The sequence below is a fragment of the Asparagus officinalis genome, chromosome 8 (genome assembly GCF_001876935.1).
Source record: "Asparagus officinalis chromosome 8, Aspof.V1, whole genome shotgun sequence".
Lineage (NCBI taxonomy): Eukaryota > Viridiplantae > Streptophyta > Magnoliopsida > Asparagales > Asparagaceae > Asparagus > Asparagus officinalis.
Window position 1 is genome coordinate 120,136,038 of NC_033801.1, and position 17,632 is coordinate 120,153,669.

The following is a 17,632-nucleotide window of genomic DNA, read 5'->3' on the forward strand; positions in this document are numbered from 1 at the left end:
TCCCCAGCAGAGTCGCCATCTTTTGTTTGTTGGGAAATTGCAAAGGAAGAGAATAAAGAAAATGTGATTTTGATTCCTTTGATCTCGGTTACAACTTGATTACAAAAGAGAGGAAAACGAATTTGGTTTTCCCCTTTGTTTAAAACTGGGTTCTTCTTGGCAGCGATGGAGTGCTTCCTTCGATTGATTGCGTCGAACTTGCTCTCCGTTGACGATCCGACCGTCTTTATCTCGTGGGAACGATGAACTTTCGTGGAAAGTTTTATGAATAACTCTGAATGAGTTTAAGAACTCTGAACGAGTTTGAACTCTGTGAATAGAGTTGTTGGAACCGAAAATTCGGTTAAAGATCAAGCTGTTTTTCTGTTGTCGAAGAATCCTCTCAGATTTGATCTTCTGAGGTTGATTCAAAAATCCTATCTCCGAGGATTTCGTTGCTGTCGTTGCCGAATCTCCAAACCCGAGTGGTTTTTATGATAAAGAATCCAACCTCTGATCTGATTATCAAAAATCCGATCCTTTAACTCTGTCGAGTTTGTTTGAGAACTGAAAATCTCCAACCTGTATGGTTTAGATTTTTTGAATCCAACCTGTGTGGTTCAGATGCCAAAAATCCAACCCGTTGCTCTGTTGGGTTCGTTGAGCTTTTATAGGGGGATAAGAGGTTGTAACTGACCCCTATATCTGCTCCTACGTGGGTGAAAATCCCCTCAGAACGTGGGATAAACGGTTTTGGAACCGTTCGACTTATGTTTGAATAAGTCAAACGCCCATTCTGGCGTTTAGAACTCAACTTCGTGTTCTTTGGATTGAGACGCGAGGTTGGGTGTTAGCTGAACACCATTGAACGCGAGGGTCGCTCACGTTTGGCTTGTGCATTGTCGACGCGAGGGTCGCTGTTGGTTGAACACCATTGAACGCGAGGGTCGCTCACGTTTGGCTTGTGCATTGTCGACGCGAGGGTCGTCGTCATTTTCCAAATTGGTGACGCGGGGATGACATCCGCGTTTCAGAAGGAGCCATTTGACTTGTAACTTCTTCCGTAAAGCGTTGCAAGGACGCGAGGGTCGCTGTGGCTTGACGACGCGAGGGTCGTCGTGGCTTGACGACGCGAGGGTCGTCGTGGTTTGACGCCGCGAGGGTCGCCTTCATTTCCAAAGTTATGACGCGGGGATGACACCCGCGTTTCAGAAGGAGCCATTTGACTTGTAACTTCTTCTGTAGAGCGTTGCAAGGACCGTTGTTCAATAATCCTAGCTTTAGCTGTTGTGGAGTGTGAAAGTCGTCAGATTGTAACTTTCACTGTAGATTGTGAAGACTGCTGAATAGAGTTTTTTCATCAATCGTCAGAAGTATCGTTAAATTGTAACTCTTCTCGATCTATGTGAACAGCCCTCCATTCGCAACTTTCGTTCACCGACCCGAAAACTATTTGATTGTAGCTTTCGTTGTAGGAGCTAGACGGGAATCAACATCCATAGTGTCTTAAAGATGAATATTCGCCCATAGCTCTCTACCAAGCAACTATTCGACTGTATGTTTCGATCATCGACCCGAAAGCTATTTGATTGTAGCTTTCGTTGTAGGAGCTAGACGGGAATCAACATCCATAGTGTCTTAAAGATGAATATTCGCCCATAGCTCTCTATCAAGCAACTCACCAACTGAGTCCAACTTTTTATTTCTGAAATCGTCCCACTGCTCATCAGCATCTCTAATAGTTGCTATGATATTAGCCATGCTGTTGTCACAGCCATCAAGATCAATCATCTCAGAAGTGAGGTCGCGTTTGTGGCAATTATGGAGTTGCGGATGCAGTGATTGGGAAGTCGTCTGATTGTGACCTCCGTTGTCGGAGCTTGTTTGAATAAGCTATCTATTGTGATTTTTAGACAGCCTACAACTACCATTTTGAACAATGATGTTATATTCATATAGGTCCTGTTACAATATACAATTATTCCATGTAGGGCACCTATACCTAACACATGTGTGCACATACAAACACTGCTCATAAAGATAATGCCACACACAATTAACACGAGAGAGCAACTAAATCGTTTCTTTTGATTTCTAGGAGAAATTTTCTAACCACACACAATGCGGGGGTAAGGCTGCGTACATTTGATTCTCGCCGGAGCCCACAATGGTGGGAGCCTCATGCACTGAGCTACCCTTTTAATTTCCTAGTAGTTGAGTTGGTACTACACTAGTCTATTGATCATCAGGTCATGGGTTCGATTCCTGCCCCCTTTCAGTTTATTTGAATGGGAAAATAGGATTCATGTAGCCGAACCCAAACATTTGGGATAAAGGCTTGGCGGTTGTTGTTGTGGTTATAATTTTTTGCGCTAGCATCAGGTGATGTGTACAGTTTCGGTGTGTTCCTGTTGGAGCTTGTTACAGGTCAAGAAGCTGCAAGTCCTCCTCTAAAAGAGTCAAGTAAGAGCTTGGTCCAGGGGCTAAGGCTGTCATATTGCAATTATAATTCCACATCATATACCTATCCATTTTTCCGCAGATTGAAATATAATAGTTCATGAAAATATATTTGTTATATATCTTTCCCTGATAATGGTTACTTGTCGCAAATCCTAAAATATGGTCTTTTTACAGTATCCAACTCTGATAAAATTTCAAGATAAACCAACCGAAAATTGCTTGTTACTTGTTCATACAAGGTGGACGCACATTTGAGTACAGATGATCTCATCGATGAACGAATTCATGGAAGTTTTACTTCTGAAGGAATGATACATCTTATTCAGCTAATCCTTCGATGCTTATGTTTGCAGAGAGCAGAGAGACCAAAGAATGGATTCAGTTGTTTTGGAGCTGGAGAGGATTCTTGAGACGGAGATGGCATTGACAACAGTCATGGGTGATGGTTCTGCCGTAGTCACTCTAGGCAGCCAGTTTTTTACTTCAAGCTGAAATAATTTGTCCAATAAACTCATCCATTTGTGTATTTTAGTGGTTTGAAAGAGGATTTATCATATGTAAATGATGATAGTATGTACAATAAAACCTTATGCATGTTCAGGAAATTGCTGCACATGTAGTACTTCGAGATCAGCATTCAATACTTTTGAGTCTGTGCACTCTTTAGCCATCATACCTCTCTTTTTACTTGAAGGATTTTTCAACATATAATTTATATTAGTGTTTGTGTACTCAAGGAGATGTAAGTATGATGCGTACACTCATGGACTGGAATCATCCAACTTTTGTCTCTCAAGTTATTAGATAGTAGTAGAATATTTACAATTAGCTCATCATTCTTAATTCTACATCTTCTTGATGTACTGTTGGTGTATGTGAAAAACTACTCAAGGGAGGCTTTTACAATTTCAAACACAACTAGATTTTGGTCCATTAATCAAAATGGCTGGGAAAAGAAAAGTTTCACTTAAGAAATTTCCCTCACCGCGGTCCGCCAGTATGGTTGGGTGGGTCCGCCAATATGGTTGGGTGGGTTTGCTCTCTACTCAATGGTCTCATCGAATATTCTTGTCGGCTTTCTTAGAATTGAGATAAATACGAGGTAGACTCCTAAGAAATTGGGATGCACATTACGGTGGGTTCTAATTCTCGAGGTTTCCTTAAAAAGATTTGAGTCCTAATAATGTGAGGACTCGAACTCGGGCTCTCCCTCAGACGTCCCCAGTTGGCCCTTAAAAAAATGAACAATAGAAGTTTCACGATTTGAGTTAAAAGACCTCAAAACACATTGTTTCCCAAAATCAGGTAAACGTAACGGCAAGAATCGAACAAAGATGCAGGGGATATATTTCACCCTCTGATACTATTAATCTTCCGTCGATAAACAAACATACAATCCTGAGATAGGCTTCAGTAAGTATAATTACATACATTTCCCATTACCAAAAGTTACACTTCTATATCACTAATACATGCTCAGCTCACTGAACGAGATGCGTCATACAAAGGAAAAGGGAAAATAAAAAGATCCCGAGTAGCCTTTTGGCGATAAATAAATGCTTGTTTTCTGCAAAAAAAGATATCAGAAAAGCAATCTCCCTGATTCCCCTGATTCCCTGGGTAAGTGTTATGGATTCTGTTTCAATAACTCGCAAATTTTGGTATTCACACCGAAAGCAAAATTCAACCTCCCAACTCTTCCTTGCAGTATCGTTATCATTATCATCACATAAGCTTTTGTTTTGATCGCTGAACCTATAAATTTGGTTTTTTTCACCGCCTGCTATTGAACCCATTTCCTCGCGATCCAATTTCATCCCTCCTTGGCCCTCTTGACCTATCACTGAATTGATTAGATCTTTCTCTTCTATTACCATTCTCAAACCTATCAAAACTCTGAAACCTGTCATTTTCTCTCCTTCCACCATAGCCATTTCTCCTATTCCTGTCATTAGTACTGTCAAAATTTTCATTTTCTCTCCTCCCACTGTACCCATTTCTCCTATTCCCGTCGTTTGTTCTATCAAAACGCTGGAATCTGCCATTTTCTCTCCTTCCACCATAACTACCTCGATGAGAAACCCTAGAAGAGAAATCATCATTATGGTCGTTGAAAGAATTCCTTCGGTTGTTGTTGTTCCTCCTATCATCTGATCTAAATCCTCCTCTTCTTGCATTACCAACGTCATTAGATTTCCTGAAACTGTTTCCTCTCATTTTATTTCTGCCAGAAAATGAGTTACTTTCAGAATCTGAATCTAGAAGCAACCCATCATCTGAATCATCATTCCTTCTATTGTTTTTGTTCCTCCTATTTTCCTTACCAAAATCATTGGGTTTCCTGAAAGTGTTTTCTCTCATTTTATTTCCAGAATATGAGTTGCCATCATCACCATCAGAATCTGAATCGACCCCATCATCCGAATCAGAATCTCCTCCATGTCTACCAATACCGTTCCTACTCGAACTGTGTCTATTGTTCTCTCTCTTTTTGGATCCAAAATCCTCATCCATGACATCGTCATCGTCATCATCATAATCAGAACCCAGAGCTCTTCCACCTCTTCTTTTAGATTTTCGCCAAGATTCAGCAACGTGACTAGATTTCAATTGAGGATGATCAGCAAGGTCGTCATCTTCCGAGCCAGATGTATAACCTTTAGCACCCTGGACAAAGTTAGTACGGTGATCTAAGTCATCAAAATCTTCTGAATCTGATGCATCCTCAACCTCAGAAAAGTTCCTCATTGAAACATCACGTGCCTGACTATTTGACCCATCTAGCTCATAACTATCCACACCGTCCTCCTCTTCATCATCAAAATCATCAAATCCCATTCTGTCTGAAGGTAACGTGGATTTCCTTTCATTGTCATCTGAGAAGTATCTGCCTCTTCCTTGATTTCTTGGAAGTTTTTTGGAGGTCCTCATATCATCTTCAAATCTCTCATCAAGATCAGAACCACGGCCGACTTTGTTTGAATCTGCAAACTCAAAGGCTGCAACATCAGCACCATCTGACTCGTTGTCATCAAAGTCAAAGTTCCAGGCATTCGAAACCTCTTGCGCTCTGGAAGCTCTATCCACCTGCATCCTTAAGCCATGTTGCTTTGGCTGGAAGTGATTCTCTGTGAACTCATCTGGGGGTCGCTTAGCATCACAATGGAAGCATGCCATATTCCTCCTATAATTCAAGAAGTTGCACCTAGAAATACACAAGATGCATGCTTGTTAGGCATTTAAAATTACATATAGCCATGGAGCTATAGAAATTTTGACATTTACACAAGAAAAGGCAAAAGAATTTACTGTGGACACTCCCATTCCCCTGGGAGAAGCTGCCTTTTAGGGCGTTTGGCATCACATTGCAAGCAAACAGTGTTTTTTGCAAAGTTCATGAAGTCACACCTGATGCAACATTTTAGGTACAGAAAATAAGTAGATGTAGGAATAAGAGATGGATAAAAAAACCCCAACAATTAAGGGCATTTCCCATAAAACTCACCAAATACTTTGTTTATCCCATTAAACACCAAAAAAGTTCTCTCAAATGGCCCCCAACTTGATGAAAATGCCTCTTAGGCCAAAAACATCATTTTTATTTTATTTTATTTTATTTTTCTGCAAAAGAAATACCCACATTAGGCAATTCGCAAACCCTAACCGAGCACTTACACGAGGGTTCTTTTTTAAGGTACTACTTTGCCGAGGGGCATTTTTGTCACTGTGGGGGTTATGTGGGAAAATTTTGATGTTAAGTGGGGAAAACAAAGTATTGTGGGGTTTGTAAGAAATGCCCCAAAATATTGCGGGCTTTGTAAAATTTGAAAGAACAAATAATAGCAAAGCAGTACTTGGAGCAGAGCCAGTCTCCCTTCTTCATTTCAACATCATCACGCCCTACTCGTTTCTTAGGTGGGGGTGGAGGTTGCTTTACTTTAGGAGGAGGCTTCTTGATCACTGGAGGTGGAAGGTTGGGGTCAATTGGGATGGCACTCAACTTGACAATCTCATGTAGCAACTTGCGAACAACAGTTTTGACAGATTTCATTTGCATGAGTGGTTTGTTTTCAACTGCTCCATTTACATGATCAAAGCCATATGTCAATAAGACGCGCATTACATCAAGAGTTCGTGCCTCATCCTCTTTAAGTGTGAGAATGTATCCTCTACTACAGGAATTCCTTAGGCTGCAAGAACTACATACCTGTAATGTTATGCAGAAAATTAGTTCATTGAAGATGCCCATCATTTATAAATATGCAGAAAATTAGTTTATTGAAGATACCCATCATTCATGTATAAGTTAAAAGTACTGGAGAATATAGAGGTGTGATACTTACATCTCCCTCATCAAGATGAGTGTACTTCCTTAACAGCTTGGATGAGAAAACAACCTTCGGATCCATGCTAGGACACCCATGACCGACTAATATTTGAATATCTTTTTTTGATAAAGACCTGAATTTAATAATAGTTTAAATTCAACAAAAAAAGAAGATAATATAACAACAAATCATATAATTGGTTAGGCAACTTGCATTATTACTGTTATCATTTTAAATTGCTGAGCATAAATCATTCTTGCTGTTGACATTGAATCAAATCAAAGCAAAAAATTGTTAACATTCAAACATTAATCATGTCATCAGCTACCAGCTTTCTAATAGGGAACATGCAATAACGAACAGACACAGGTAAATTGCAATAAATAACCACAAATTAAAAAGCATATACAGAATTGGGCATTGTGAAAAATAAATCATATTGTCCCTTTAAACTAAAATTTTGGGGAAAAGACAACTGCGACCTATCTGTGTAATGAAGTGCAATAATGAATTAATTCTTATATTAGAAGATATTGGTTTGATAAGAATATCCATACATAACTCAACGTTAAGATTTAATATATCTTCCTTTGACTAACATTTCAATTAGAGGAAATGATTTGATAAGAAGAATTCATAAAGCTGACAGAAATAATTATCATGATTTGCAAGTATTTTAATGCTATCATCAATGGATATAAACAGGTGTGCACAATACAAGAAAACTTCATAAATGACCTAAAACTGGAAACAATGTTTTCAGTTGACATATGCTTCAGGATATAGCAATTTTACGAGGTTTTCTTCACTAAGGTCGAAGTAATTTGGTTGCTTGTCAAGATCAGGAAAATCATATCACAATGAATTGATTTTAAAGCGTAAAACATTGAATCTTCCATGCTAGGAATTACCCCATATAGAAAATTAAGTTGTCCTCAATACACAAGGATTTGTCCAGTGAAGTGCAAACAAGACCTAAAGACTTAGCCAACAGAGTCTTTGAATAGTTTAAGACATGCACTAGGCACGCCCAAAATCCAGGCAACCTTTACTTGTCACGTTTATAGCTACATATGGATTTCGTCCTCGATGAGTATACTTCTAAACAGATAACAATGATATCTTCGAATGCCATCTAGAATAAAAGAACTATTACATGAGAATCATTATAATACAACATAATCTGCAAAAAACAAAAAAGATGCATCATTTATTAACCAATCCAACAAATTTAACAAAATCATGCACCAAAGTTTATACAAATATATCAAATAGGAAACACATTGCACATAAGTGCAACTGATCATTCCTAGCAGCAATCTAGTTCCATGAAAAGACTTACGTCTACATTAACCTTCAAACCAACTAACTTTTAGAAAAATCAAGTCGACGTTTTTTAGAATAACAAAGTTTAAATTCAACGAATCTAGAAAAAGTAAAGAAAAAAATCCTTAAATCCCAAATTAATTCTCAAGCTCAACATATCATAATAGTAAAACAATTATACGCCAAATCATAATCATGCAAAGCCCTCAGTTTACATTTTACCTAACCCCACAAATGTCAATATTTTTTTTTACTCTAATGATCTTGAATATGTTCATAATTAGCTAACAAAGTTGCAGACAGCAAAATTATACAAAATTACTCAAAGTTGCTACCTTTACTCCAAATTCAACAAAGGTTTAAAGAAGCCCCTCTCATACCTCAAGATATCAAACCGATCCTTGCCGAAATTCATACACGCATTCCTCACAGTATTCCAATCCCTCGAAAAATCAAACCCTACTTCCTCCTTCACCTCACTCAAATCAATCCCCACGCTCTCCGCCACTATCTCCTCGCTCGGCCGCCGCCGATGATCAAAATAGTTCTGCTGCCCTAACCTCTCCATCAGCTCAATCCACTCCGGCCATGGATGCACAACCTCCACATCCTTCTTCTTAACAAACAAATTTTCATCTGGGACCTTCGATTCTTCCTTATTCGGATCTGGGTCCTTTTCACTTGGGGTTCTTTGGGTTCTGCCTTCGCGCCACTGGCGGATTCGCTGCAGGGCGTCGAACTTTTCCGAGGTACGGTTGTCGATGGCGTCGATTTGGTCGAAGACGAAGGAGAGGCGAGCAGAAAGATTGGATTTTGGATCGGGATTTTGATTTTGGGGGTTGGAGAGGAGGCGGGTTTGAATTTGGCAAAAGAGAGGGACTTTTTTGAAAAAGAGACGACGGCGGTTGCGGAGGAGGGCAGACATCGAGAGGTTAAACCCTAGGCTGAGGTTTTAGGTACTTAAAAACTCTGCGGAACGGATGAAGACTGAAGAGGAAGGTCTTGACAGAAAGATTCAACTATGTTTTGCGTTTTGCAGAAATAGTCCAGGATGAGTGTAGAGTGTAATTTTAAAAAAAAGGGAGGACGGATGTAATCCATATCTATACTACATATAAAGATAGATTGATTTGTCAAATCTTTTAATTTTCATTTTTACCCTTTTATGTTTAATAATTCACAAATATGCAATTAGTTGTAATTAGCCATTCATTAACTATATGTTATAACTTCTTGTTAACTATGCATTTCCTCACTTTTGAAATCTTTGGTGACACTATTATTTTATTATTTAAGCATGTTATTTCATAAAAAATTTGAAATTTGTTCCTAATTTATCTTCACTTAATATTTATAATTCTAGAAAAATTAAAAATAAGAAAATTTCATTAGGCTCATGCTTTGTGACTTTGGGTTTCACCTCTTATGGAGAACTATTTGTTACCTTTAATCTTATTAGCCTCTTAAAAGTATGATAATAATACGAAAAATAATTTATATTTATTGTAATTATAATAATATTAATAAATATAATAATCATAATAGTGTTTTTAAATTAATTTAATAATTATACAATTTAGTAAATTATTGTTTAATAGTACAATAAACAATAAACTAATCGTTACATTACAATATACTTACTTGTAGTATTATAAATAGGCTATGTATAATATTATTATAGTTAAAAGAGAAAAAAATTATTTAATATATGATAATTGTTTTAATAAATTATGGATAAATTATAATAATTATCCAAACTATAATAATTAATCATATAGTTCTTTATATATATTTTTATCATATACTTTATTCATTTAAACAAAATTGTGGTTGTTCATAATTTATATTACTATGCAAGTTATTTCATTATTTTACATCCAACAATAAAAAAAATCAAAAAACATAAAACAAAATTAAGTATGCTCTTGTGCAAATCACGTGCAATATACTAGTTTTAATAAAATATGAACAAGAGGGATGTAATTTAATAAAGACAACAACTTCAATACTCCTAAAATGAATTTATTGTATTCCGATGGCATGCTTTGTAATTACTTTCCGTGAATTTTGCTCTATACTTACGTTGATATGGCCCACGTGCTTGTTTAGAGTCTCACGCCCAGTTTTTTTTAAATTGAACAATTTTTAAGGACTATTGAAGAAGTCTAATGTCCATCATCTTCCTCGTCATCTGATTGCTTTTGATTTCTAACAAATAGAGCCGGCCCTAAGCCAGGGCTACCAGGGCTACAGCCCGGGGCCCACAAGTAAGGGGGGCACAATCTTCTATACTATCTATTAAGTCTCTTATCACTGCAAACCCACATGGCAAATCCCCCTTTTTAAAATTTTTTTTTAAATAAATTTGTTTTATAAATTGAAACCAGATTCTTTTCTCTAATTAATTCCCTTGCTCTAATTAAATATTTTTGTTCCTCTCCCAAGAAACCCTTAGTTTTCTGTGTTTAGTTTTCCGTGCTATAGGCTGACATCTCTGTGAAACTTTGATCTACACAAACATCTTTTCATCTTCTCTTATTTCTCTCTCAATCCTCAACCTTTCTCCTTCCTCCAGTCCTCCTCAAAACTAACCTCCTCTCCCTCTACCCCCTCCTCCACTGCCCTCCACCACTTCACCTCCCTCATATCCTCCGACCCCGCTCCCAACCCGAAATACCGGCCTCGGACCCCGCTCCCAACCCGAAATACCGGCCGAAAAGTTTTGATTTACGCTAGAGCAGCACGGATTCGCTAGCGACGCCCCCAAAACGTTGAAGGGGAGTTCTTTATTGGTGAGTTAATTGACTAATTAAAAAAAAGTAAAAAAGAGCATCACTTGAATAAATTATTGAATTGTGAGATCTTTTTTTGTTTGTTCTCACTTCTCAGATCATCAACGCCTTGGGTTGTTTCATCGGCGGTGAGTTCTATCATCATCATCCATCGGTGTTCTTTTGGTTTCTAGATTTGATGCAATTGTTTCTGCAGAAATTTTTATGTTTTTTTGCTGAATTATTATTATTGTTGTTGTTGTTGTTCTTCTTCTTCTGGGTTTTCTGTTTTGGAGAGAATTGAGATGCATACAGTTTTATTTGGGGATAGTCGGAGCCCAGCGTTTATGCGCTTTGGGTGCGTGTGATTGGGTTTTGCGGTTTAGTTTGATCCTTTGATGTCTCTTAGTAATCCAATTTTGGTGGTTTTTTGTTTGGATTTGATTTTGTGGTATGCTGATTGTATTGGATTTGATGTGGAGATTGTATGGGCTGTTGAGTTTAGTTTAGATTGATTTATATGAGTAATTGATACATTTAATAAAATTAATTAATTGATAATTTATTTATCTGTTCGTTTAATTTGTATAAATGGGCACACTTAGAAAATTTGCCCTGGGCCTTAGAAAACCCAGGACCGGCTCTGCTTAGGAGAACCCCCAAACTTTAACATTATATCGTTGTAGAAAGCCTCCTAACTTTCAAATTTAATTTTTGAAAGCTCCCAGGAACTTTTAATAAGGTTCAGCAAAGTCCAATTGTGATAATACGTGGTTAAAGAGATTAATTAAAAAAAGTCAAACATTATGGGGGGTTTTCTAAGGTTTACCCTTTCTGTTCTACTTTTACTGGATTAATTGCTAAATGACATAGATAGCCCTCAGAATTTCTGCTTTTATGATACTAGTATAATGCACGTGCTTTGCACGTGGATATGTTGTTGTATATAATATTATATTATTTAATAAATTATATATAACTTTGCAGAAATAGCCCTGGAGGAGTGTAGTTGTGTATCTTAAAATACGAAAAGAGAGGATGGATGTAATTTAATAAAATATGAAAAGGAGGGATGTAATTTAATAAAATATAAAACTGACGAAGGGGAGTTCTTTATTGGTGAAGGGGAGTTCTTTATTGGTGAGTTAATTGACTAATTAAAAAAAAGTAAAAAAGAGCATCACTTGAATAAATTATTGAATTGTGAGATCTTTTTTTGTTTGTTCTCACTTCTCAGATCATCAACGCCTTGGGTTGTCTCATCGGCGGTGAGTTCTATCATCATCATCCATCGGTGTTCTTTTGGTTTCTAGATTTGATGCAATTGTTTCTGCAGAAATTTTTATGTTTTTTTGCTGAATTATTATTATTATTGTTGTTGTTGTTGTTCTTCTTCTGGGTTTTCTGTTTTGGAGAGAATTGAGATGCATACAGTTTTATTTGGGGATAGTCGGAGCCCAGCGTTTATGCGCTTTGGGTGCGTGTGATTGGGTTTTGCGGTTTAGTTTGATCCTTTGATGTCTCTTAGTAATCCAATTTTGGTGGTTTTTTGTTTGGATTTGATTTTGTGGTATGCTGATTGTATTGGATTTGATGTGGAGATTGTATGGGCTGTTGAGTTTAGTTTAGATTGATTTATATGAGTAATTGATACATTTAATAAAATTAATTAATTGATAATTTATTTATCTGTTCGTTTAATTTGTATAAATGGGCACACTTAGAAAATTTGCCCTGGGCCTTAGAAAACCCAGGACCGGCTCTGCTAACAATTATACTGACCCAATCCTTCTTTATTATTTACACCTACCCTTTTCTTTTTACTGGTTACTTGGATCAATCCATCATCTTAGTTTTTTTTTTTTTGTCAAGTTTTCTTTCTTTTTCACCATTTTTGTAGATAAAAAAGCACTAAATTCTTTGTATATTTTAATAAATGGGCTTCAAAAGAAACATAAAATTTTAGATTTTCCAACTAATAACAAGTTTGAGTAACTTGCTAGAAGACTTCTTTTATCAAAAAAAAAACTCTCAGACCGAGGATGGGAGAGATTTGTGAATTAAAGGAGTTCTAAAAAATGGGTTTGAAGAACCCTTGTTCAGCTGGATTAAACTCTCTTAACACTAATATTTGCTTTTGATATGCCATCATCGAAAGAGATTGGAAGATATTGTGAAAAAAAAAGAATATTGGTTTAGGAACTGAATGAGAATTGAATATGAAGATGGAATGTAAAGTACAATTTTACTCTTTAATTAAAAATTAATTAAAAAGTAATTTTAGGGGCACCGAAGCAACTCTCATATAAAATAGGAAAAGGACGCTCTAGAGGAAGGACTTGACAGAAAGATTCAACAATGTTTTTGGGTTTTGCAGAAATAGCCCTGGAGGAGTGTAGTTGTGTATCTTAAAATACGAAAAGAGAGGATGGATGTAATTTAATAAAATATGAAAAGGAGGGATGTAATTTAATAAAATATAAAACTGACGAAACGCTAGAAGAAGGGCTTGAACCTTCGACCTTGTGGTTAACAGCCACACGCTCTAACCAACTGAGCTACTCCAGCTTTTCGCTATAATTATTCTTTTCTCATATTATATACAGAACTGAAATATCATTCAGAGCATTTACCTTACTTATTTAATAACTCAATTAAAATTTGAACCAAAAAACCTAGATCCATATTGGAACTTCCCAACTGTCCAGATTATCCATGATGAGTTCTATGTTATTTTCTTTATACAAATCCTCTCTTACCCTCTCCCTTTTCTCAACCATTACGGGCAACTAAATTTTTTAACAATAGTGATAAAAAATTATTGGGGTTTTTGTTTCTATGGCCAAAGTTTACCCTAATTTATCTTTAAGCATAATATTTTTTGCTTGTATCTTTAAACCCAGTCATCTTTTTGTATTTATCTCTAGACCCAACTTTTAAAAATAATACATATATGTGGGGCCCCCTTAAATTTTTCTAAGAAAAAAATCCAATTCTACCCTTTCCTGACCTCCTCTTATTCCTGTGTTGTATCATATGTGCGCCCCTTATTTAATTTTTAAAAACCAAATTAAATATGAAATGAGGAGAGAGAGAGAGAGAGGGGGGGGTGTTGTTCTTGCGTTGTTCTTGCGTTCTTCTCCCTCCCTCCCCCTCTCTCTCTCCATTTCTCAATTAAGTCGGCCCTCTCTCTCTCTCTCTCCCTCTCTTCATTTCTCAATTAATTTTCCTCTCATTCATTATTCTCTTTATTTCATTCTTTCACTCTTATAAACCCATCAGCTAATTCTCAACCACTCTTATGAATCTATCAATTAATTCTCAACTTTCAGATTATTCTGCTATACTTTCAGATTATCTCATTATACTTATGTTTTGGTATGACTGTGCACTTGCATATTACATGCTATATTTTCATGTTATCACACTATACTTTCAGATTATCCTGCTATACTTTTAGATTATGCTGTTATACTTTCAAAATATCACGTTATACTTTCGTATTATTCCTTTATAGTTTCATATTATCACGTTATACTTTTAGGTTATCATGCTAAACTTTCATATTATCTTGCTATACTTTTATACTATTCTGCTATACTTTTAGATTATCTCACTATACTTTCATATTACCGTATATATTTTTAGAATGTCCCGCTATACTTTCAGAATACCTTGCTATAGTTTTATGTTATTCCTCTATACTTTCATATTATTTTGTTATACTTTCAGAATATCCTACTATACTTTCATATTAACATGCTATACTTTCAGATTATCCTGCTATATATACTTTCATATTATTCCGTTATACTTTCATATTATCTTGCTATACTTTCATATTATCCCACTATACTTTCAGAATATTTTGCTATACTTCCATATTATCCCATTACACTTTCATATTAACATGCTATACTTTCAGATTACAACGCTATACTTTTATATTATCACTCTATACTTGCATATTGTCCCGCTATATGTAGGCTATCTAAAAATCACAATAGATAGTTGATCCCCCATCAAACACCGATGATGGAAGTTACAATCTGACGACTTCCAGAAGGCTACAATTTGAGGACTTTCACGTAGAAGGTTATAATCTGACGACCTTCCCAACAACTAATGAAAGCCCAAATTCAACAGCCTTCACAATCAACATCGGGAGTTACAATCTGACGACTCTCGGAGCCAAGACGAAGATTACAAGAGGACGATCTGTGCAAAGCTCTAGCAAAAGAGACTACAAATTGACGGTCTCTTCATATTAGAATGCAGATATCTCTCAAACCGTAAGGAATTTGGCGAAACGGAGGAAGCGAACCGAAGCCTTTGGCTCGGTTCGGATGGCCCCGTCTCGTCGAGATAGCCGATTTTCATATGTAATTCGTCCAATTCCGACGTACGGTTTGAAAGTTATGACCTGTTCTTCGTAGCAAGTAATGTTCTGAAGACCGTCTGCAAGACTGGACTTCGTCAGAACATTTGACTTAGCCTGAAGCCCGCCAAGCCCGCCTAAGGTTCGCCTCTGCATTACAGAGTCAAAGCGCACATGCTCAACTCTGCGTTTTCAACATCAAAACGCAGAGTTAATCGCTGAAATAGCACAACTGTGCGTTTTCAGCCATTAACAGGCTCAACTCTGCGTTTTCAACATCAAAACGCAGAGTTAATCTCTAAAACAGCACAACTGTGCGTTTTCAGCCGTTAACAGGCTCAACTCTGCGTTTTCAACATCAAAACGCAGAGTTAATCTCTAAAACAGCACAATTGTGCGTTTTCAGCCTTTAAACAGGTCAACTGTGCGTTTTCAGGCCAACTGTGCGTTTATGTGCTCAACTGTGCGTTTTTAGCCTGAAACAGGCCAACTGTGCGTTTACGGCCCAACTGTGCGTTTACAGCACGGATTGTGCGTTTTCAGCCTAAAACGTCCTAACTCTGCGTCTCAGAGTTCATCACGCTGCACGGCCAGTGCGTTCAGCCACCAGAATAGGCCCAACCCTGCGTTTTTTAGTCTAAAAACGCAGAGTTCGGGCCCTGAACGCTATTTTTCAGTGTTTGACTCGTTCAAAGAACGTAATGAACAGTTCTAGGAACTGTTTTTTCCCACGATTTGAGGGATTTTCGTCCCACTTAAGAGCGGATTAAGGTGGTAGTTATCACCCTTAATCCCCTATAAATACCAAAAACTCAATTGAGTTAAAGAATCGAATTTTTTATCTCATCAACAGAGGGAGATTCGGTCAAGGGCTTTTTGGGATCTGAGACTTGGCAGCAAAGGGAGAATTTCTTGGAGATCGGGTCATTCTCTAACAGAGATCATCTCCAAGTTCGGCAACAGGAGCATTCTCTTGGCTTATAACCGATTTTCGGTTCAAATCAACTCTTTTTCAAGAGTTCTTCCAAAACTCGTTCAGAGTTATCAACTCGTTAAGAGTTATTTTCAAACTTGCCACGCAAGTTCTCCACAGCGTCAAATCGTGAGGAGAAGACATCGTTCCAGTGAATCAAGACGTTCGGATCGTCAACGGAGAGCAAACTCGACGCGAGCATTCGAGGGAGGCACTCCATCGCCACCGTGAAGAACCCAGAATTAAATAAAGGGGAGAATCAAATTCATTCTCCTCTCTTTTGTAATCGGAATCCAAATTGTAATTGATTTTGAGGGAATACAAGTCAAAATTTCTTTCATTGTCTTTTACCGCAAATTTCCAACAAATAAAAGATGGCGACTCTGCTGGGGACTAGCTTCTCTGACGAAGAAGTGGTGGCGCAATCCGACGTTCATCTCATTGGAACGACCGTTGAAACTCTGATCATCGAGTTCGATCAAGCCAAGTTTGAGAAGGCCCTCTCCTCTGGATCCTTTAGCCCCAAGGCTATGCGCAAGATCCACAAAGTTTCCGAGGAGACTAAAGCTCCAGTTGTGGCCAACTCATCTAAAGACTATCTCCCATGGGGGTTGCACTATTCATACAACGCCAAAAAAGCCGATCCTCCAATCAACGCGAACTCCGCGTTTATGAGCCTCAACATGAGCTCTGCATAGGCCAAGCTAGACGCAACCCTCAGGGGTGCGTTTCCCAAATAGAACGCAGCCTTCAGAGGCGCGAACGCAGACCTCAAAACTGCGTTGATCTGGCTGAACGCAACTCTCAGGAGTGCGTCCCAGAACTAAAACGCAACTCTCAGGAGTGCGTTCCAAAATTTAAACGCAGACATCAAACCTGCGTTGATCTGGCTGAACGCAACTCTCAAGAGTGCATCCCAGAACCAAAACGCAACTCTCAGGAGTGCGTTTCACAAACTGAACGCGACTCTCAGGAGTGCGTTTCTGAATCCGAACGCAGGTCGCAAGACTACGTTTCACTAGCAAAACGCAGACTTTGGTCTTGCGTTAATCAAGCTAAACACGACCCTCGTGTTCCTTCTTTGGAACACGATGTGATTCGTCGTGTTCAAAATGATCAACATGGATTTAAAATTCATGTTTACCAAGAACCAATCCCATCCTTTAACGGACAGGGGGTTCCATCTCTACCCTCACGCTCTGTGAGAGGTGCCAAGGAGACTAAAGCTCCAAAGGATGCTCCTATGCCAAAGGAAACCCTCTCCTTTAGCCACCGAGATTACTCGAGCAGCCCCACCTCTAAAGGAGTGAACTCAGTTTATGCCAAACGCAGCCCTCAGTGGTGCGTTGTGCAATCAAAACACAGCCTTCAAAACTGTGTGGATTTGACAGAACGCAACTCTCAGGAGTGCGTT

At 37.8% G+C, this 17,632-nt stretch overlaps 1 protein-coding gene and 1 non-coding gene across 2 annotated transcripts; both read right to left on the minus strand.

The window, feature by feature from the left end:
- Positions 3,767-9,074, minus strand: LOC109819771. The gene is made up of 5 exons (XM_020385648.1): positions 8,477-9,074; positions 6,786-6,903; positions 6,297-6,649; positions 5,752-5,850; positions 3,767-5,647 (listed from the first exon to the last, which is right to left on the minus strand). The coding sequence occupies exons 1-5, from the start codon at positions 9,019-9,021 to the stop codon at positions 4,216-4,218; spliced, it is 2,547 nt and encodes an 848-aa protein (XP_020241237.1). The 5' UTR covers positions 9,022-9,074; the 3' UTR covers positions 3,767-4,215.
- Positions 13,362-13,435, minus strand: TRNAN-GUU. Its single transcript has one exon. It is a non-coding gene; the product is annotated as a tRNA-Asn (tRNA).